Source organism: Tubulanus polymorphus, chromosome 7, assembly GCF_964204645.1.
Source record: "Tubulanus polymorphus chromosome 7, tnTubPoly1.2, whole genome shotgun sequence".
In the NCBI taxonomy this organism is placed as follows: Eukaryota; Metazoa; Nemertea; class Palaeonemertea; order Tubulaniformes; family Tubulanidae; genus Tubulanus; species Tubulanus polymorphus.
Genome location: NC_134031.1, coordinates 1,810,640 through 1,832,091, shown reverse-complemented (window position 1 = coordinate 1,832,091; position 21,452 = coordinate 1,810,640). Strand labels below are relative to the sequence as shown.

The window sequence follows — 21,452 nt, the reverse complement described above, 5'->3', positions numbered from 1 at the left end:
ATTTGAGCCAGAAGTCAATCCATATCCTCGTTTTACGTTTGCCAGAAGCCAGTAAATTCCACATCCACATTTTAGCAGCATCTAAATAGACGGGTTACCTGCGAAAATTTGATTGGTTGCCTGTCACTACTGCTATTTTTCCCATTTTCCAGAACTCAGTAGCTATTTTCAATTCGCCATCATCATATATTTAATCATGCTCGAATCAGTCTATGCTAAGTGTGGCTTTTACGCGGAACTCGCTATGGCATTGGCAAACTAAAATCTATCATCGGTGCTGGGATATAATTAGTATGATTTCAGGCACTGCTCTATTGCGCATGCGTCTGGTCGCAAGTGTACACAAACAAATAGTGAAACGATGATAAAAAGTCCAATAAATTGAAATAAAACAGCCGTAAATCTAGATTGTAAGAAGTTTACGAATGGAACGTCTTATTCCACTATGTCTTAATTGCGTTGTTTGATTTTTGATCGTTCATATTCACGAATAATCGCAGCAATTTCCCCGATTTCATTCAAACCAATTCAAATTCAATTCACTTTTATTTTAGGCTTAGCGCGAAGACGAATAAACATCGAAGATGCCTCGCAAGGTCCCGTTCCATGTGATACACGTCTCTGGTCAGGATGATTTACATAAAGCCGCTGAATTAAACACTCACAGTCCAATTACTAAGGGATGGCAATCGCAAAGGTTAAATTTCTCGACTTTCAGAAAATATTATCAAATTATGACAGATCATCATCATCAGCGCCAAGATGTTGTGTACTTTATTTCTCAACTGCTAACAATCTGTAGTAATTTGTTTTAGGATTTCAATATCCGATGTTCTATCGTTGAGGTTTATGCCAATCGTAGAAAGATCTTGTTTAATGACAGAGATAGATTAAATTTCTTGACTGATTTGATAGAAAATGAAATGATGTCACCTCGTACCCAGGTCAACTCGTACCCTATACTAGCCAACTCTTACCTTTCCGCTGATAGATTCACGTCGATTCAATTGCGTCTCGTCATTTTGTTGTTTTTGTAGGTTTTGTTTATATCCTCAAGATCTAGTGATTCAATTAGAGAAAAGATGTCGACTTCGTAAAATACAACTACTTTCACATCAATATCTAATCGGTAAATAGTTATATGCGACTGATAGGCTATTTTGTTTCTGTATCACAATAGTTGCAAGTTTGCCCTGATGAGGCAACAGGGTGGAGTGCGTTTGGAGGAGATCCATAATGCATGGGATTTGTATAAAGCAAGCCTTAAAGCTTCATTTTGGGAGGGGAGGTTAAGTGCAAGCACGTACTGAAATACCTCAAGTACAGTTCCGGGAATTTAGCTAGGCGAAAATTTTTTTAGAAGTTTTGCTTTCTGAGAGCCATACTGAGATGTGTTGAAGTACATTGGGGTTGAAAAATTCAAATGTGATTAACGAATGATCCTATTCTTTATGTTGGATGTGCTTTATAATTAATAGCCACTAAAGTAGAGTTTTATGTTGGTGATGTACCTGAAGGCACGCCGGTATCGTTACAGAACGCCAGATATACCAGACTAGGGTACGTTTTACTGTGGAACTCTAGATTTTTAACAATTTCAAACTTGATATACATTGTAGTACGCTGATTTATGGTTTTAATTTTTGTAGGTATGTGGCGCTGTCTGACAATGAAAAAACCGGATTTAAAGCGAGGGAATTAAAGTCCGTTCACGTCGATGCTATCGGCATGTATCTTAAATTGGTCATACACAAAAACCATGTAAACAAACACAATTTATATAATCAGGTAAAAACAGCGTAATTACCGGTATTCAGTATACAGAGCTGATATTCAGATGACTATAAGAATATAGTTGAAATGTTGAACAACTCAGCTCAAGGAATACAGTATTCCTGAAGATGACTATTAGGATATAGTCGAAAAGGAATACAGTATTCCTGAAGAAGACTATTAGGATATAGTCGAAAAGGAATACAGTATTCCTGAAGAAGACTATTAGGATATAGTCGAAAAGGAATACAGTATTCCTGAAGAAGACTATTAGGATATAGTCGAAAAGGAATACAGTATTCCTGAAGAAGACTATTAGGATATAGTCGAAAAGGAATACAGTATTCCTGAAGATGACTATCAAGATACAGTAAAAACGTTGAATAAACTGTGTAGTCAAGGACTGTTTTGACTCTCAGTGTGGGATTTCTATGTCATCATTACAATATTGACTTGTAGTATTTCATCAATTGTTATTCGTTCTGTTTTGTCGGTTTTAGATCAGTATCGTGGCTATCAATGTTATCGGAGATGAAGTGAAATCAGATCCTGATTCTGTGAGTCTATTTAAACGCAGTCTTGTTAAAGAAAAGGAAGCTTCCTAAATATTCATGATCAATAAAAACCCAGTGCTGCTCCAGCTATCCCACTAGATGGCGTTCATATCAATAATAAGACAATTCAATCAATATTTAGTGAATTTACAATCAACTTTCATCAAGATTTTGAGCCTCTCCCAGCCTGTAGACAGACAACCTCTAGATGAACTCAGATTGGTCATGGCACAGTTTTTCTTTACTTGTCATTCATTAGAATTTAAGATTCTAATTGAATCCGAGAAGAAATCCGGCTCATTGTCCTATGCACACTAGTGCCACCTGGTAGATCCTCACTTGCCATAAGTGGAATCCCCGATCTCTGATATTTATTTGTAGGTATATTTACCGACTGAGCCGCACGATATGCTACAGACTGATCCGGTTCTAGCCGGTATTTTCAGCCGTCCCGATTATATTTCGCCACTCGACGATCTAGCGTTCGATATGTACCAAGATCCGGAGGTCGCTCAGATCATACGTCGATTAGAGGTGAAAAAACAAGAGGCAGTTTTAGGTAAGTTAAAATTCAAATATCTTGAAAAGTAAATTGCACCTCCCTCAGATTGTTGTGCGCAAAAAATGTTCCTATTCCTTGCTAGACATTGTGTGTCACTCAATATCAAAATTTAGTTTATTTTCAATCAAATCTTTCATTTAAATCTTAACAGAAGAGAGATTTGATTTGGCGAAGAAACTAAAAGTCGCCATCCAAGAACTTCAAAAGGTCAGTGAATAGTGCATAGTGAATCTTTAGTTTTGTTACTGAAAAATGAGTTTTTCGAGAATAAGGTTTGAAATTTGGCATTGTTTTTTGTAGGTCGGTGAAAAGTTGGGTCGTTTCGAAGTTGAGAAGCGTCAGGCAGTCGAAAATGAAGATTATGACAAAGCAAAATTGAAGAAAGTTCAAATGGATGAATATCGATTACAAGTTTATAAAGAGTTAGAAATACACGATCTATTAGAATTCACCATCTCCAGACATCCGGTAGTTAGTGATATAGGTGAGAAAGAGGAAGGGAGAGAGAAAGTGAGCGGGAGAGGGGATATGGAGTAGGAGAAGAGACAGGGAGAGATGGGAGGGAGCAGAGACAAACAGGGAGAGAGGTGGGAGGGTACTGAGACAGACACAGAGACAGGGAGTAGCAGCAGAGATAGGAAGAGAGAGGGAGAGTGAGTAAGTGACCGAGAGAGTGGATAAGGAGTAGTAGAGACAGGGAGAGATGGGAGGGTACTGAGACAGACACAGAGACAGGGAGTAGCAGCAGAGAGAGGAAGAGAGAGGGAGAGAGTGAGTAAGTGACCGAGAGAGTGGATAAGGAGTAGTAGAGACAGGGAGAGATGGGAGGGAGCAGAGACAAAAGGGAGAGAGGTGGGAGGGTGCTGAGACAGAGACAGGGAGTAGCAGCAGAGATAGGAAGAGAGGTGGGAGGGTGCTGAGACAGACACAGAGACAGGGAGTAGCAGCAGAGATAGGAAGAGAGGTGGGAGGGTGCTGAGACAGACACAGAGACAGGGAGTAGCAGCAGAGATAGGAAGAGAGAGGGAGAGAGTGAGTAAGTGACCGAGAGAGTGGATAAGGAGTAGAAGAGACAGGGAGAGATGGGAGGGAGCAGAGACAAAAGGGAGAGAGGTGGGAGGGTGCTGAGACAGAGACAGGGAGTAGGAGCAGAGACAGGAAGAGAGGCTGAAGAGGGTTGGGACACTTAGAGACAAGGTAATAATATAGGGAGTTGTTTATCAATGTGTTCAGTTTGTGTTCTGTGATGATATTTAATTGGACGATGGAGAGTAGAGGCAGACGGAGAGTCATTTATCCAATGTGCTCTGTGTGTTGTTTGAATAGAGATGTTGAATTGGTTTGTTTGTATTTGTTACACAGATTACCGATCTCATACACCTGCGAGATTAACACCAGTTCTTACTGATTACGATGACCGTCCGTTACCTGCAATCAGAAAGTACGTTTTACTTCACTATACACTACTAATTATCATATACATAACATCAATAATGATGAGGTTTTGAGGTTGCACTGGGTCTAGAAACTTGCTTATACCAAACTGAAATTTTACAGCGTTAAATCTCAGTTACACGGGGGGCTGGTTGTTAGATGGGCTGGAGACCTAAGTGGGCTAAGACTGGTCTTAAATCTAGCGTTATCGGTACAACTGGCCCTTCGTATAAATAGTTAGAGTTACAATCAGGCTAACATGCACTGCACTAATTAACAGCTATAATATTTACATCATTATTTCTAACACTGATGAATAGTTTAGATGTTCTACCACCGGTCCAGTCTAACCAATCATTAAACCATCATCACAAACCGTTAGAAACTGAAGACTCGTCGATCCTGTTGACTCGGTCGGCGCGGGGTGAGGAGAATACCGCCCCGGTACCCGTACGTCCAACTCGGCATAATACCGCAGCAGCAGCAGCAGCTAAATCATCCTCATCACTCGCTTCATTCGATGATAAACCGTGTAAAGCAGCGCACAATACTAGTCCAGTCGCGCTCGATATGTACGCGTAAGTTTCACATGTAACCAAAAATTCAGTCGATGTGGATTTAATTTCAGTCAAAATGAATTCATTTCAAATTATTAGAGGGCCTTATTTCGTAGACTGGCATAACAGATTGATTTGTTAAAATGGTGTTTGGGGTTTAAAACCAATCTATGCAGAAATTATGTACTCTGATCTGCAAATTCAACTGAATATTCAACCATATCTGTGGTGCGATAGGTTTATTTATACCAAATAGTCGTCAAATCAATCGAATACTTGAATAAAAGGGACGATTCCCTATTTCGAGATCAAAAACCAGTCTATAATCCCGGCCCTCGATGAAATATTTTATCTAACAGTTAGTAATTCCATTATATCACTGAACTGTTAACCTCTAGATAGTGCACTAACTAACCTATATAGCATTAGAAACCTCTTCCTAGTTTTATTGATGTTGTTTCTAATGAATCTGATGGTTGTATTTTATTTGCTGTTATACTTTAGAGAACCGGTTCCTAAACAACAATCTCCCCCTACTCCACTGCCTCCTCTAGAGTCCGACCGACCTTTACCTAAAATAGCCGCGTAAGTCGATATCATGTTTTGGTGCCGTGCTGGTTTTCGCTGAACATTTTGTTTGCTGTTCTCTAATTTGACATGCATGAAATGTTTTATCCTGTTTTTTTTCATGTTTTCTGTTCACTGTCTAAGGTTTTCGTTTGAATTAACTGAAATATTATTTGAGCATTTTTTTGTGTTTTTTTGTTGTTATGTTTATCAGTGTTGTATGAACTCTGTTTGTCTGCCTATTTGTTTTAACTCTTGCGATTGTTTTCAAAGTTTACTGGTTTTTACTCATTGCTGACACTTTTTTGTCGTTCCAAATTTACTCGATTCCAGTAAATTTGCAGGAAAATGAAGCAAAATTTGCTGGTGTTCTGAAAGAATTTCATCTATTTTTTACCCCAATATGTCAGAAACCATAGAATTTCTCTGCATCTAAATTTCAGAGATTTTCCAGGGAGCATTGCCAGGACCCCGGAGTAAAACTATACACAAACTAAGCACCTTAGTCATAGTACACCTTATATTAGTAAATTGAGCCCCTCCAGAGATGTGGATCTCATGACGAGGAGAAATTCTGCTTCATTTTTCACATCATCATTAAAATCTCTCTGTTTAAACAACATTTCTTTGTATGTTTCAGGCAACCGATTCCTGATGACGAAGATGAAATAGGTTTGTTACAATATAATTGCATTTCCATTGAAAACTTCAATTCGTCCACATTGCTTGCACTCCTATTCAAGATTTAAAAATCAAAATGATAAAAAGCTAGGAATATTTCTTGTGATTTTGACATGTTTTGTTTTTACGTAGGTTTAACCGGTGAACCGGAACCGATGAACGAGAAGGATCTCCGCGAAGCCGGTTCGGTGATCGATGTGTTCGGTTTACCGCTCGTTTCGAAGGCTTATTCGAAAACGTGGTCGTTCAGAGAGGACGCTTTACTCGCCATCTATAAACTGATGAGTGAACTACCGACGACTGCCACTAAAGACGACAGTAAAGCGATGTTTAGAGCGGCGTGTTTCCTCGTCGTGAAGGGAATTAAAGATCAAGTATTCGCTGTAAGTTGTTGTCGAATTTCTAATAAATGTGGATTTCCATAGATAAGTGACTTTCGTCCACAATCGAGGAAAACTGTTTGAGGATTTTGACATTTCAACTGAAATACTACTCACATTTATCTACCAATAGCAGTTGTAACCATAAAGCTACAATGTGAGGCCTGTAGCTGCTAGAATGTAATCAGTGAGCAGTTGATTTTGGGAAGAAACCTAGCTTGGAACTTTGCGCTGTTAAATCAGCTTTTCTTAAATGTTTTTTTGGTTTTTTTTTAGGTTTTTAAAGCTGCTTTGAATTTGTTGAAGTATATGCTGGTTGAATATGTACCCAACCACAAGTAAGCGCTCGAGAGAGAGTATATTCCTGGAGCCGGTTGCGCTGTCAAAGCTTAGATCTAAGCTTCAGACCTGTTTCAAAGATTTAGCATGCCATTCTTTTCATTCCGTGGTTTATACACTCTGAACCCTCATTGAAGACTATTGGATCATTTAAAGATGTATCCAATGACAGATTTTGAATGTGTCTAAACGGTTTAAATTAGATTTTTGACTAATGTTAGTCAATTTGTCAGAACTACCTGGGACCAGTTGCTCAAAGGTTGGTTAAAGATAACCGGCCGTTAAATACCATAGTAACGATGAAATTTCAATCGTCACCACATCAACTATCCACTGGTTAACACTAACCAACTTTTGAGCAACCGGCCCCTGGTTTGTATGCTGCATTCAGCCTGTTGATGTTGGGTGTTTGTTTGTTTGTTGTAGGATTCCAAGAGCTGATACACACACGTGTGCTGAGAAAACTATACGAGCTTTAATACAGAAATCAGGAGACACAGCCGTGCGTAATAGAGACATAGCTAAATCATACATACTAGAAATGTCTCAATATCCTGAAGTGAAGGTTAGTACTTTTCTTTGATACCTCCAGGATATCCCATAATAGCAGGCAATAAATGGGAAAATTTTTATTTTTTGTTTGTTTTTCTTCCCTTCACCCTTCCAGATTATGCGATGAAACTCCTGTTTGAAAGGAAAAAAATAAAATTATTTTTTTAAATATTTTTTTACCCTTCACCCATCCACTTTTTACAAGGTCTTTTGGAAAAAAAATTTTTTTAATTCTTTATTTTTTTCCCTCCACCCTTCCATTTTTTGGGTAATAATATCCGTGCTGCAAGCAATTAAAAAAAAAAGGCCTTAGTACTGTTTACTCATTGAATTACCACAGTTCGCTGCTCATTCACGAATTCAACTAAATTTGAAATTAATTTTGCGTTATTTCAGCCGATTCAAGTCGTGCCAACAGAATGCGTAAAACCTTTCAAACTGACGATAGCTCCGCGATTAGCTCTCAGCAGAACAGAAGTTATTCATCAACTTTATAAAGAACTAACGCTTAACGAGTAAGATTTCTCTCTTCATTAAACTGACTGTTTATTTCTATACTGGGATCGATCCAACCTGCTAGAGTACTGCTTAGATTAGAAATTTTGTTTGTAATCCTCGAAACCTACTGGCGGCAATGCACCAACCACAGGTTTCAAATCACTTGAGGGTGGTCTGGTCTTTCCCCCAGAAAACTTTGTCGTACTTTCTTATGAATTTATTTGTTTTGCAATATATCATAGAATACCATAAAACAAAGACAAATACTTAATGTTAAGTTTGCAAACGCTTTTCTGAGTTTGGATCCGTCCTGTGGAACACTAATGAATCATTCACTTAGCAATATGAATATATTAATCTGTCAAAATTAAAACTTTCTATAATATGAAAGTTTGCTGTGTAAAACGCGATATTTTCATCGTTTTATGGTTAGCTGACAAAATCCACCCACTGTAGATAGTGTCTAATATGTTATATTTGCAGTAGTGGACTTACACTGGATAACATGATGAAGTATTGTATGCAGGCTATTGAACACACGGCTGGTGAAGTACGAGAGGAAGCCGAACGTATCATAGTGGCGTTATATAAAGAGGTCGGCGAACCGGTGAAAGATTACCTTCCTCCTGACGACGATCGCACCAGAAAAAATGTGCTCTATCGATTACTGTTTGAAGCGTTCGATAAAATAGATGGTAAACCTTCTAAAGATGACCTGAAGGTAAAGTATTCCGAACGACAAGTGTCTTTGCTAGGGTGACACTTACCTGGAAATCAGGGAAATTGCTTTTCTTTAGAAAAAAGTCAGCGAAAAAAAATGTTGAGACTGCTCAAGATTGTGCATAAAATCAAACGGTTTCCATCTATGTCTTACGTATTTGACTGTGTTAATTGATTGGGTTCTTAGCAGATCAAGTCATGGAAAACGACATACATGTCAGGGAATAGTCTGGGAAAAGTCAACTAAAAGTGGCCTGCACCCTGTTTGCAATCACTTTATTAGAAGTAGAGTCAACTAAGGGGCTGTTGAACACAATTAACTTGAAATTCAATTCAAGCATTGATAACATATGTCGAGTGAAGAGTAGCCAATCTTAGATCCCTCCACTCCATCAATGTGGACATACTTCATAAATAGTCCCGTCTGGATATCTAATTTGTACCCTTTTGCAGAGGCAAAAACAAGATGAAGAGTTGAGAAAACAGAAAGAAATCGAAGCGTTGCAGCATCAGCTAGCCCAACTGAAAGAGGTTACATCAGGGAAAAATGTAAGTCATCGAAAACAATCATAGTTTCTATGTTTATGCTTATAATAGAATTAAAGCATTTAGTAAAATTAGTAGGTTACATATACCTCAGAATCTAACCCTTAACAATTATATAAGAATAAATGTTAATTTGCTTGGCATATTCACTAAACAGGCTGCACATGAAGACTCACCACGTCGGGAAGCACCAACGAAACAAAAGAAGGTACTGGTTTCCCTGTTTACGTTCTGTGCGGTCTTTCGTCGGTTATCTGAATACAGTCCACCCCCTATATACCCCCACAGTGCAGAATGATTTTGACGGTATAGAGAGTATGGCGGTATATCGGAGTGTTTTACTATGTATTTGTATAGAGATATACATTGAGAAAACCTGGCGATATATGGGTGGACAGTTAATCGGGGGTTGACTGTATTTGAGAATGAGATGAAGACAGATTTATTCAATTCTAAAATGTGATTTATTATTGTTTCAGGGAACTGATAACAAGAAAGGCGATAAGAAAGCGGCATCTGAAGCAGTTGAAGATGAAGCTGTTGATTTTGACAGGTGAATTTCAATAGCTGAAACATTAATAATGCCTTATTTCAGCCCAGCAGTGACAGTAACTTACACGTTTGTCTTTGATGTTTCAGCAATTGTATTTTCTGCGGTGAAAAGGATGAATCTTTCTCGAAGAAACAAGGCTTAGATATGCACTACTGGAAGAGTTGTCCGATGTTGAAACGTTGCGCAAACTGTAAACAGGTAACTGTCTCTGATCCCATATCTTGACGCAAATTTGGATGCTTTGATTTAATTGACTGGGATATCACTCTCAAGTTGCATCAATTTTCATAGCCAAAAAAAATTTTAATTTAGGTCGTTGAAATCGCCGGTTTGACAGAACATTTATTGGAGGAATGTAATGCAAAGGATAATTACGTGAAATGTCCGCGGTGCACGGAGGCGATACCGAAACCTGAATACGAACAGCACGTTAAAGAGGAACTTTGCGTCCGTAAGTATGAAACCAGACTGTGTCTCAGTCACAGGAAAACTCTTAAAACTATTGTAATGTTTCGACTGAACTGCATTGAGCCATTTTCAAACCTGATTTATTACCAAAAGCAAATGTAGAAATGATTCAAGGTTTACTTACTCAATGTATCTTTGAAAAGGTTCTTGGTTTGGATTGAAGTGAAACTTTGAAATAATATTTTTCTCTGAATATGAAGATAGATTTGTCACTTTAAGTATGAAAACCGATAACCGTTTGTTTTCTATTGTAGCTGCGAAAAAGAACGAACAACACTGTCCGTTGTGTCATAACAATATTCCACCGGGCGAAGAAGGTTGGAAGGAACATTTAATGGGTTCGTACGGCTGTAAACAGAACCCTCGTCGTCTGCTCGCGTTAGAAAAACAAAAAGATAAAGGTTCGTCATAAATATTTTGCTACCTTAGAATAAAAGGATGAACGAGTTCGGAATCGATTGAAAGCTATAATTCGGTGTCTCGTCTTTATTCGTTTCAGGGAAAGTGACGAGTCGCGGTCGAGGTAAAGCCATCACTGGACAACCGAAAGGAAAAGCAGTCGGTGCTAAGAGATAGATGATTGTTGCGCGTTGATTCGGTGCTATACTACGCAGTATAGAAACACTCTAAACAGTAACCACCCCCCTCCCCCAATAGGCCCTTTTCAATTGTCCTCGTTTGGAAGAAGAATTATCTACTTCCTCCATTGATTGTCACGTTTTGAAGTATCTTCCTCCAATTCTTCCATCTCTGCAACAGCAGAAATCTTCGACCGCCAAGTTAATACTGCGTCTTGAAAAGGGCCGTAGATAGATTAAGCATTAAGAATTATTCATTAAATAATATATAATCAAATTTATCAGTTAAAAATCTCCATTATCTGTAGGTTGTAATGTATCCTTATCAATGTAATTCCTATTAAGTACAGTAGGCATCTCTATATTTATGTTGTAGTCTTAGTGTTTTTTGTTGCAAAGTGACAACGTTTGAAAAATAACTTTTATTTTTTCTCTTTTTCGTCGGTGTAGCATTAAAAATGCTGTAAAAACTTGTGATATATATTATAAATGATCTGCTGGTCGGATGATTATAGAAATAATCTCTATTAATCTGCTCTTCACGTCAGAGTTCTTAAAGATCATAAAAGAATCCGGGAATTCCGGATCTATTTTTCTCTGCTGGAAAAATTAGGAAATTCTGACCGTTTTCTCGAAAATCATCGAAAAGTATTTGAATTTTTGGGGTCTTGGTCTTGCTGGTGATTAGTGGAACAATGAACCTCTTGATAAGAAACGGCTCCATTGATTATATCTTAAAATTGTATCAGGGAATTTTTGGTGAAGGGTCAGGGAAATCTGGTATATCGGGGAATTCTAGATTTGCTGATCTGTAAGAACCTATCATATAAAAATAATATGAATTGTCCTTAAATGTTTTGTTCATCGATTTTAGAACATGCTCTTGCTCTTTATATAGTAATCTCTTCCAGTTTCATTCAGAAGAAAGAAATATTGTATTTGAATTATTCACAAGGTCCCTTTTCAAATATGCATTATGGCTGCATAATAGAAATCATATGAATTGAAAAACCAATACGGTACTTAGGAGGCCGGACCTCTCTGCTGATTATATCTATAACTTATCGATCTATCTGATTTTTAACCAAATCGTATAATGTTTTACTTTTTTTATTATTATAAACACATTCCATTCAAATTTTCGTATCATACACATTTTATACTGGAAAATTAGTCTCATGAGCTTTGATCGAATAAAATTTCTATTGAACCAAAATTTCAGTCGTTCTGTTGCGTGGAAAGTGTGGAAAGAAAATGAGGAAATGAATTAGTAGTCAATGGCACATCTAAAGATCCAGGCTCATCTAAGTGAATTTGACTGAAGTAGCTTAAATGCATGGAATCCTGTGTTATTAAAAAATAAATACGCTGAAGGCTCATGGACCAGACAAAATTGATAGGTCACTCCTGGGGTATCAAGTCATTGGACCCATTTTCGTAATATGTGCTAAGGCCGTGGCTGAATGCTATGTACATGACAACTTTAGGATGAATCGTTTAATCGGGCGAAGGTACGGATATTAGTGGATTTACCAAAAATACATTTTACGTATATATAGTGTGCGGACTTGAACTCAACGTTATCACGCACTATTTGTCAAATATAGTTGGATTTGTATTGTTGAATTTAAATCTGGCGATTACGATTAAACCTTAACCAACAAAACCCGGAAGTAAGAATTTACGATTCGTTCTGAAAAACTTAAAATTTCCTCCTTTTTTTCTTAAGAACTTTTACAAACATTTATCAACGTGAAAATGAAGATAACTGTGGCTACAACTGATGATAGAGTGTTCAGTCTGGACGTATCTCCCGATATGGAACTGATGAATTTTAAAGTGCTTTGTGAAATGGAAACCGGTATTCCAATTTTAGAGATCGGGTTGTTCTGGAACGGTCGACCTCTTCTCGACGATTCAAAATCGTTCGAACATTTCGGTATAACCGAAGGAGAAATGATACTGATTCAACAAATGAGAGGAGGGCCTCCTCCACAGATGACTGGTTTACAGTCAGGCGGCGGTGGTGGGCTCAGAAACCGACCTGCTGTTGGTAAGTACTGCTGAACTTTCAATTGTCTGTGTACCGATTCTGGAATTTTCGTTGGCTGGTGCACTCGTTTCAATCAGATTGCTATCCACCTATTTTGGAATAGGCTAATCATAGGCGTCCCCAGGGGGTGCGGGAGTAGCGGACGCACCCCCTTTTTGAGCTAACTTCTCAAGTTACTATGTAATCAGTGTTCAATATTTTTCATACCAATTTGATTAGTCTTTTAACTCTAAATTATTCATTTAGAGCCTGGAAAACGTCTCCATAAGCCTCCAATTTTAAAAAAAAATTTTGGGTGGGGCCCACTTAACACCCGTCTTTGTGCTTGGATACTAGGCTGATTCCTAAACCAGAATAAGTTCGATCGAAACCGGTCTTAAGTGAAAATCTATTGATTGTAATATTTGTTCGAACTGTTTGAACTATTTTCAGGCGCTGGAATGATCGACTTCAGTAACATTCAAATACCAGGGGCTTCTACGAGTTCAGGAACAACGCGTCAATCAAGACCAGCTCCGCCTCCTCAATCCGATGATCCGGCGACTGTAAGAGAAATGTTTTTAGCCTCTCCACGGGATTTAGCTTTACTTAAAGAACGCAACGTTGAACTATCTGATGCTTTACACAGCGGAAGTTTAGGTATGTATCAAACACCTTTCGGGTCAGTTACTCAAATTAGTGGGTTTAAGTTAAAGTTGATTTTAAGGACTGCCGAAAAGATAAAAACGGAGTGGATATTGCGAATGATTTGATACAAGAAATGAAAAACTTAGGTTTTTGTAAATCACAATATTGAAAAGCCAACAAAGTTAGGCTAAACAAAAATGATACCTTGTTTCTCCGCAGCGGCCGGGTCATTTTAGTAAAATATGATAAAATCTATAAACAGTTCATTTCTATAGCGGCCGGGTCTGTTATGGTAAAATTGATCACGATTTAAAAAAAAGTAATGTATAGGGTAGATAGGCGGCCAGCCGGGTCAACATTTAAGCTCAGCAGAGCGGAGAAACAAGGTATCAATTTTTTTAGCCTTACTTGATTGTAAGTCAAGCTGGGCACAAACTGCTGATGAAAATATGAAGGACTATAGGTCTAAAGAATCTTTTTTTTTAATTTGATGAATTTTGCTGAATTCTTGAGGGGCTGCTGAATCCGTGCTCCAGGTCATATTAAAATGCCTTGCCTATGCAAAGTACTTTACCTGACGCTTACACTTCACAAGGCCCGTGGACCTCTAGTTTGAGTATCAAGAAACAAGATTTCAGCGGTATGTAATAATGTTTCATTGATTTATTTTTAGAAAAGTTTGCTGAGGTTTTTAAAAGACAAAGAGCCGAATTAGCGGAGAAAGAACGAGAAAGAATCGCGATGATTAACGCTGATCCATTCGATCCGGAAGCACAGAAAAAAATTGCAGAAGAAATCAGGTAAAAATTAGAGAGATTTCTCGAAGTCTTACAGATCTGAAAAAATCAGGAAATTCTGACCATTTACTTGAAAATCTGGCTAAAGTCAGGGAGGAATTGTTGATGTCTTGTTGGTTGAGTTTCACAAGGAGCCTCTTGATAGGAAACGGCCCCTATTGAGGATATCTTATATTTTGATCAGGGATTTTGAATTTTTGGTGTCTTGTTGTTCTTGCTGGTGATGAGTGTCACAATGAACCTCTCGAATGAGAAAAAACAGCTCCTATTTGAGGATATCTTATCTAAGCTGGGAAATTTTTGGTCAAAGGTTGGGGAAAATAAGGGAAATTTGTAATCCGTGATCTGTAAGAACACTAGATTTCTGAATCAGTTGAATAAATTGAATAAGAATACCAAATCATGTACTATTAATTCTCAAATTTCTTTTTGCTTCAGATTAAAAAATGTTGAATCGAACATGGAGACCGCGATGGAATACGCTCCTGAAAGTTTTGGACAAGTGATCATGTTATATATAAACTGCATCGTCAATGGTTATCCAGTGAAAGCATTTGTTGATTCAGGTTTGTGAAACCCGGCACTCCCTCAAACATTCAACCGTTTCAGGACCTCGCCCAACATGCTTTTAATTAGAAATGAACTACAAACGCCAGATATATGACATTTAATTGGCAAACCTTTAAAAACTGATAATCCACACTTCACGCGTGTTCAGTACTACACCAGCGACATTTTTGATTAACCCTTTCAGTGCGTCTACGCCGCATTGCGGTGTATATAGCAGTGATAGATTTTTGTAGTACACTTGCAATGCGGTGTATTGATGTAATTAGTAATTATCTCTCTTGAAAAATGGCAGCACCTGTCAAACATAGTGAAATACTAGTAACTAACGATACACCGCGCCGCGGTGCAGACGCACTATAGTGGTATTCCTGTTATTCAACACACTAGGGTTGAATCTTTAAAAATCTTAAAATTATCTCCAGCACTATAGGGTATTGATTAGTCAGCACTGAAAGGGTTAAAAAATGAACTATAAACACCAGAAATTATACATTTTATCAGCACACTTTTAAAAAGTGGTCATCAAGACTTCTTATTCAATAGAGATAATCTGAAGGAGGTGTTTCCTGGCTGTGTATTGATATTATCGATGATGATATTTCAGGAGCTCAAATGACGATAATGAGTCAAGCGTGCGCTGAACGATGTCATATAAATCGACTGGTAGATACGCGATGGGCCGGAATCGCTAAAGGTGTCGGAACACAAAAAATTATCGGCCGAGTACATTTAGGTACGTAACCTATATTCCTTACAGTATCGACAATATTGATTGGTAGATTGATGTATTCTCACATCATCTTCACCATCGACAATATTCTTCAAGGATTTGACTGGATTATGGAAGACTATTAAATCAGTAACCGGTGCTTATAAAATGTTTATTTTCAGCAAAAAACTACCAACGTAGAAATTACCGGTAAACAGGGTGGTCACTTACCGTACCTGGAATTCAGGGAAAAGTCAGGGAAATTTCTTTTCTCTAAAAATGTCAGGGAATTTTACAACAAAAGCTAAAATCAGGAAAAAGACTGCAAAATTTGTTGAGATAGTAAGATCGTGCGTAAAACCAAACAGGTTCCATCTATGTCTTACGTGTTTAGTAGATCAAGTCACTGAGAACAACGTGCATATCGGGGAAACAGCAAATAGAATAAAAGTGGCCGCCCTGTTTTAAATCGTTTTCATAATTTCATTCATAGTTCATATAATCTTTTAGGTCAAATACAAATCGGCGATGTCTTTTTACCATCGTCGTTTTCGATATTAGAAGATCAACCGATGGATATGCTTCTAGGTCTCGACATGTTAAAACGACATCAGGTATGTATAATATCCTCGTAATTTTGTACGATCAGAAAATACCGATATGTTTGCATCCATCAGAAGGATGGCGTGTTGTAGAATTAGGCATTTCTTACTGTGTTGACAATACGCACTCGGAAGGTTGTATAGAAAATCCTGCACTACAAAATGAAAAATAAAGTTCACAATATTTCTTTTAACCCTTTCAGTGCTGACTAATTAATACCCTATAGTGCTGGAGAAAATTTGAAAATTCTAAAAAATTCCACCCTAGTGTGTTGAACAATGGGAATACCACTATAGTGCGTCTACACCGCAGTGCGGTGTATCGTTAGTTACTAATATTTCACTATGTTTGACTCTTGCTGCCATTTTTCAATAGAGATAATTACAAATTACTAATTACATCAATACACCGCTGTGCGGTGTACTAGCAAAATCCATCACTGATTTATACACCGCACTGCGGTGTAGACGCACTGAAAGGGTTAAACTTTTTGCCTATATCCTAGTAGTCATTATCGGGGGTAGTGAGGTTGTTAGAAGAAGGTTTTCAAATCGTGTATTTTGTGTGTACTTTATCACGTATCACCTTTCGATCGCATCTTGCTACATTTAGAGAAATGGTTATTGATTGATAATTTCAGTGTAGCATCGATCTGAAGAATAATAAACTGGTGATCGGTACGACTCAAACTGAAACGCCGTTCCTCACCGAATCCGAGGTACCCGATCACGCGAAATTAAACCGGCGTCCCGAATCAGATCTAGAACAGGACGATCACGCATTGGCTCAGGCTTTAGCGAAATCAGCTCAGGAACAACAACCATCAACAGCAGGTTAGTGTGAATATCAGACAATCCACGAGGAATTAATGACTCGATTCTCTCGAAGGGGGCTTCAGGGTACAAAGAGCAGATTGTCGGAGTTTATACGCCACCGATTACTGAAACATTACGCGGAGTTTGTCTTAATGTCGTTTCTTGCATAAAATGTCGATAATTAATCCGTATCTTAATCTCTTTTTATTGCAGGCGTTTCATCTCACCACAACACATCATCCTCATCAGCAGCAGCAGCAGGAGCTCAGTTCCCGGAAAAAGACATTCAGAAACTGGTCGCTAACGGATTTACCCGCGAACAATGTGTAGCTGAATTAACACGTACTCGCGGAAACGTGGACGAGGCGTTGGCATCGTTAATCGCTAAATCCATACAAATACCGACCATGAATTCATGAACAACACAATCCGATACGTAGAAAGTAAAAATGATATCTCTCATCCTCATTAATACAACGAAATATTTTAACTTAATTATTGTGGAGCCGTTAATGCTAAATATCCGTATAGATTTTATGAGCATTATTTTGCACACTTAGTACATCAATGACTTTTCCTACATGCTAGGTATTCAACTAGCGATAAAACTCTACTGAAATTTTACCTCATTTTTTCTGCTTTCTGTGTTCGATTTAAAAAATTTAGAAAAAATAACTATTGTTAAAGAGAATTGTATGATGATTTACTGTTGAATTTAGTGTTCGTAGGTCAGTATGAGAGAAGGTCCAGTAGAGGTTTTAGAAAATGTTTTGATTTTCCGACAGAAAATAACAAGTAATTGAACTAAAGGTTTACCCCTACATTTTAACATTTGCTGCAATATCACTTTGCCATCTATTGGGTTACTGTGAATTATTAAAATAAATTATTTTCTTAAGATATGTGAAATTTGTTTTTTGATTCTTTTTCTTAGAGCTTTTCGAATTCTATCGAACTTCTTTGGGTGAGGGTAACGGAAAACGGAGCATCATATCGATAAATCGAAATGTAAACCACAGACAGGTTACTACTGACGACCACTATACGGAGTTCTTCCACGATCGTCGACAGCATCAACATCACAACTGATAACGTAACTTTGGTGACTTATGGAGATTTTTCATAGAGCAGCAAAATACTTGATTCTCATCAGAATTTGTGAAAAAAAATTATCACTGAAGAGGGAGACTGTGTAATATTTTTTTTTATATGAAACGAAATATTCCAAAAGCTCTATGATATGAAGACTCGTGAACAGCTGGAATAATCAATAAACTTAGTCGCTACTCGACTCGCTAGAGTCTGCCGATGTTCATACGGCATCAGCTGATGGTTCTTCCAAGTGTTACGCGATGATTTGCAGAAAAAATATAGATGACTTGAATGTGTAAAATTTTGTTGGTGTGAATTTTTAACTGAAGAGCTTAATCGGTCAGTAGTTTACGAATTATTCTAAAATTTCAGAAAAAACCAGGCGCGGCAGCTAAATTCGGAGGGGAGCTGTCTCCAAAGAAATTTATTTTATGGCCTTATATCAAAGTTCCACGATATTGTTCCGCTGGCTACTGGCGCGTATTCAATCCGACAGTGGAACCTTCTATAAGCTATCAATTTAAATCCATTCAACAATGGAGACACAATTGCGGCTACTCAGAGTTGTTGATATCATTTATACGCGCTATTGAATACGTGACCGGCTGACCACGGTGTACACCAGCATAGGCCATTCACCTCTGCACACTCACACTGTGAACATGCTACCGTGGATTCTCCTGGCGATTTTCGCTGCGCTCCCGCTCCTGCTCCTGTTCCTGCTTCCTGAGGAACGACGTCTTTATGTTTTATGTGTTACTGTTTGTCTCTGTGCTGTCCTGTACTGTTCCGTGTTTATTAATCCGTTCTTTTTTGCAGGTTCTAACCCGTTTTATTTTTCAGGGCCGATTTCTCTGTCGAATTTCAACGTTTGCTGGAACAAAACTAATGTCCGAAAGCGTCAGCTCTCCTTCGCCGGTCACGTGTCGAGGATGTCAGACAAAGAGTCGGTCAGGAAATTCTGCCCTCTACACGCCCTCATACGGAACACGAAAACCAGGATGACGAGGCCTCACTGCCCCCACCTATCTACAAAGTGTGCTGAGTGATGTCAATGACGGGCATATCTGTGGGATTGCGCGGGATACAAATGGAGTGGTTATACTGGTTTGTCACGCTACTAGCATTCATTGTGTCCTTGTGACCGCCCGGATGAGGGATGATTCTACTGTCACGCTCTTTGTTTCTGGTATTCTGAGTCGGCTGAGGGATGATTCTACTGTCACGCTCTTTGATTTCTAGTTTGAGTGCTAGTTTTCATTGTGTCCTTGTGACAACCTCGGTCAGTGGATGAAGTCTCTCGTCGGCTTGTGAGTGCTAGTTTCATTGTGTCCTTGTGACAACCTCGGTCAGTGGATGAAGTCTCTTGTCACGCTTTTGGGTGCTAGTTGAGATCCTGAATCTCAACCCGGTCAAGCTGGTTGTACTGAGCTATTTGTGTTTCGTGCAATTTTACAGGTGTGTCAGTTACTGACGTCGCCCAGTACATCCTGCAGTTAGATGGGGAATGTGAGGCGTTGTCATCCTGGTTTTCGCGTTCTGTGTGAGGGCGTGTAGAGGGCAGTATATTCCTGGCTGGCTCATTGTCTGGTGTTCTCGGCATGTGACCGGCGACGGAGAGCTGTAAAGACATTAGTTTTGTTCCGTACCAGGTTTTCATTGCTCTTCTCTTTTTTTTTCATTTCAGGACTCCCAAGATGAAGAAGAAGATGCTGAAGGCGACTACAGAAGATGGCGAAAAAAGAACACTGAACTCAGCAATATTGAAAGTTAAGTTGATACATGTGAAAATTACGATGTATGACACGGAAAGGATTGTGTAACTACATAATATCGTTCTTTTACTCATTTCAGGTTAATCCGGAAAGGCCCATCTAAAATCTACCCACTAGAAGTGCCCACAAAAGACTCCATGTTGAATGAACCAAACACCGAAAGACCTGCCGCAACCAAATCTGGCAGTCTCATCCTGCATGGCAACAGGAATGCATACATACATAAAGCTAAGTTGATATTTCATATCTGGGGTAGAATGCATAGGCACTGGTGAGGATACAGACACTGGTCAAGCTCACCATCTCCGCACTACTTTGTTGAAGCTCTATGGCCGGTATATTGTTAAAAGTAAATTGAAATATAGCTAGGGCAATGATTGCTTGAATATTTACAATATTGGACAAAATGATTGAGTGAGGTCCCTTGAATATTCTTTGGTCTGATAATTAAAGGTAGATTGGTCAGTTATTGATTAAAAGATTTTTTAAGTATGTACAATTAAGGTAAATTCAATATCTTATGTGAAATTTTCGGATTGTACCGTAGATATTTCAGGCCTCATATGGCTTGTTTAACTGACATTCAAGATATAGATAGGACAATTTACTAATTAACCAATCGCTTAGATATTAGCGATCATTCAATATCTTATAGGCCCTAATGTTTGACGAGAAATTCTTAGGGCCCCATATACATTTAGGCTGGCTTTACTTGTAAAGATATATATCAAATAAAATTTATCGTCGGTTAATAGATTTTTTTACAAATAATATATTGATACATATGTCATTTATAAACATTCGGGCACTTTACAGTATATATTATATGCTGCTTTACCCATTACATTAATGAATTCCTGGGGGAAAGATGTATGAAATATTGTCTAGGGCTCTATTGAGATCTGGTGTAATATATATGGGGAAAACTATGGACTGCAGGTCTTTTAGAAACTGTGATTTGGTCTCAGCACTTTGATAAATCTAGAATAAAGAAAGCTTTAATTAATTCAAGTCATTCCCCAGAGCCATACTCTGTGCCTTGTTTTAATCATCATATATATAGCTAGGAAAAATTGCTCATTAACCAATGGCTTAGATATCTACAATTAAGATGAATTTAATATTTCATGTAAGATCAAAAACTATTTATTGCTATGTATGAAATAATATATATGTGATACAGGTCCATTATAAATATCATTAAACTGACAATTTAGATATAGCTGATATATGTATATTTGAGCATATCTATATGATAAGTGAATCAGTCTCATCGACTGATCAGTATTTATATCTCCAACTGCCGTACTTACGGCGACTGGTCATGCTCTTCAATATTGCCAAAATTTACCAAAACCTTACTGATTCAAATGATATCTAAAAGCCATACTGTGTGTCAAGTGACGCATAATAGATACAGTTTATTAACTGACAATTAGAATATAGCTAAGATGAATAACTCGTTAACGTATTACTTAGATATCTACAATTAAGGTTAATTCAATTGTTATGTGAAATTATTTTTAATTCAAGTCCATTGACATTTAAAATGTTGCTGATACATGTGTATCTGAGCAAATTAATTATTTATCTGTATCTAAAGTGAACCTATTGTGTCGTCATACAGCTGTATTAGTTTTGATACATAT

General features: G+C 38.0%; 2 protein-coding genes across 2 annotated transcripts; both read left to right on the top strand.

The window, feature by feature from the left end:
* Positions 1–320: 320 nt before the first annotated feature.
* LOC141908712 (centrosomal protein of 104 kDa-like) lies at positions 321–12,132 on the top strand. The gene is made up of 25 exons (XM_074798869.1): positions 321–410; positions 555–697; positions 1,038–1,129; positions 1,479–1,560; positions 1,650–1,788; positions 2,274–2,330; positions 2,709–2,886; positions 3,041–3,096; positions 3,190–3,373; positions 4,252–4,330; positions 4,644–4,901; positions 5,385–5,465; positions 6,088–6,119; positions 6,261–6,511; positions 6,785–6,846; positions 7,274–7,412; positions 7,796–7,914; positions 8,381–8,618; positions 9,071–9,166; positions 9,321–9,371; positions 9,643–9,716; positions 9,803–9,914; positions 10,029–10,167; positions 10,439–10,585; positions 10,684–12,132. Exons 2-25 carry the CDS (start codon positions 585–587, stop codon positions 10,758–10,760), a joined length of 2,856 nt encoding a protein of 951 aa, XP_074654970.1. The 5' UTR covers positions 321–410; positions 555–584; the 3' UTR covers positions 10,761–12,132.
* Positions 12,133–12,440: 308 nt separating this feature from the next.
* Positions 12,441–17,802, top strand: LOC141908322 (protein DDI1 homolog 2-like). The gene is made up of 8 exons (XM_074798323.1): positions 12,441–12,815; positions 13,248–13,454; positions 14,116–14,242; positions 14,678–14,805; positions 15,414–15,542; positions 16,029–16,132; positions 16,762–16,954; positions 17,150–17,802. Exons 1-8 carry the CDS (start codon positions 12,521–12,523, stop codon positions 17,353–17,355), a joined length of 1,389 nt encoding a protein of 462 aa, XP_074654424.1. The 5' UTR covers positions 12,441–12,520; the 3' UTR covers positions 17,356–17,802.
* Positions 17,803–21,452: the final 3,650 nt, after the last annotated feature.

What these genes read in the sequence shown, in the direction of transcription:
- LOC141908712 (XM_074798869.1), top strand. Translation starts at nt 585, where the DNA reads ATGCCTCGCAAGGTCCCGTTCCATGTGATACACGTCTCTGGTCAGGAT. An exon ending in GAATATGTACCCAACCACAA is followed by an intron (nt 6,847 to 7,273) that starts GTAAGCGCTCGA and finishes TGTTTGTTGTAG; the next exon opens with GATTCCAAGAGCTGATACAC. An exon ending in CACCAACGAAACAAAAGAAG is followed by an intron (nt 9,372 to 9,642) that starts GTACTGGTTTCC and finishes TTATTGTTTCAG; the next exon opens with GGAACTGATAACAAGAAAGG.
- LOC141908322 (XM_074798323.1), top strand. Translation starts at nt 12,521, where the DNA reads ATGAAGATAACTGTGGCTACAACTGATGATAGAGTGTTCAGTCTGGAC. An exon ending in AAAATTGCAGAAGAAATCAG is followed by an intron (nt 14,243 to 14,677) that starts GTAAAAATTAGA and finishes TTTTTGCTTCAG; the next exon opens with ATTAAAAAATGTTGAATCGA. An exon ending in ACATGTTAAAACGACATCAG is followed by an intron (nt 16,133 to 16,761) that starts GTATGTATAATA and finishes TGATAATTTCAG; the next exon opens with TGTAGCATCGATCTGAAGAA.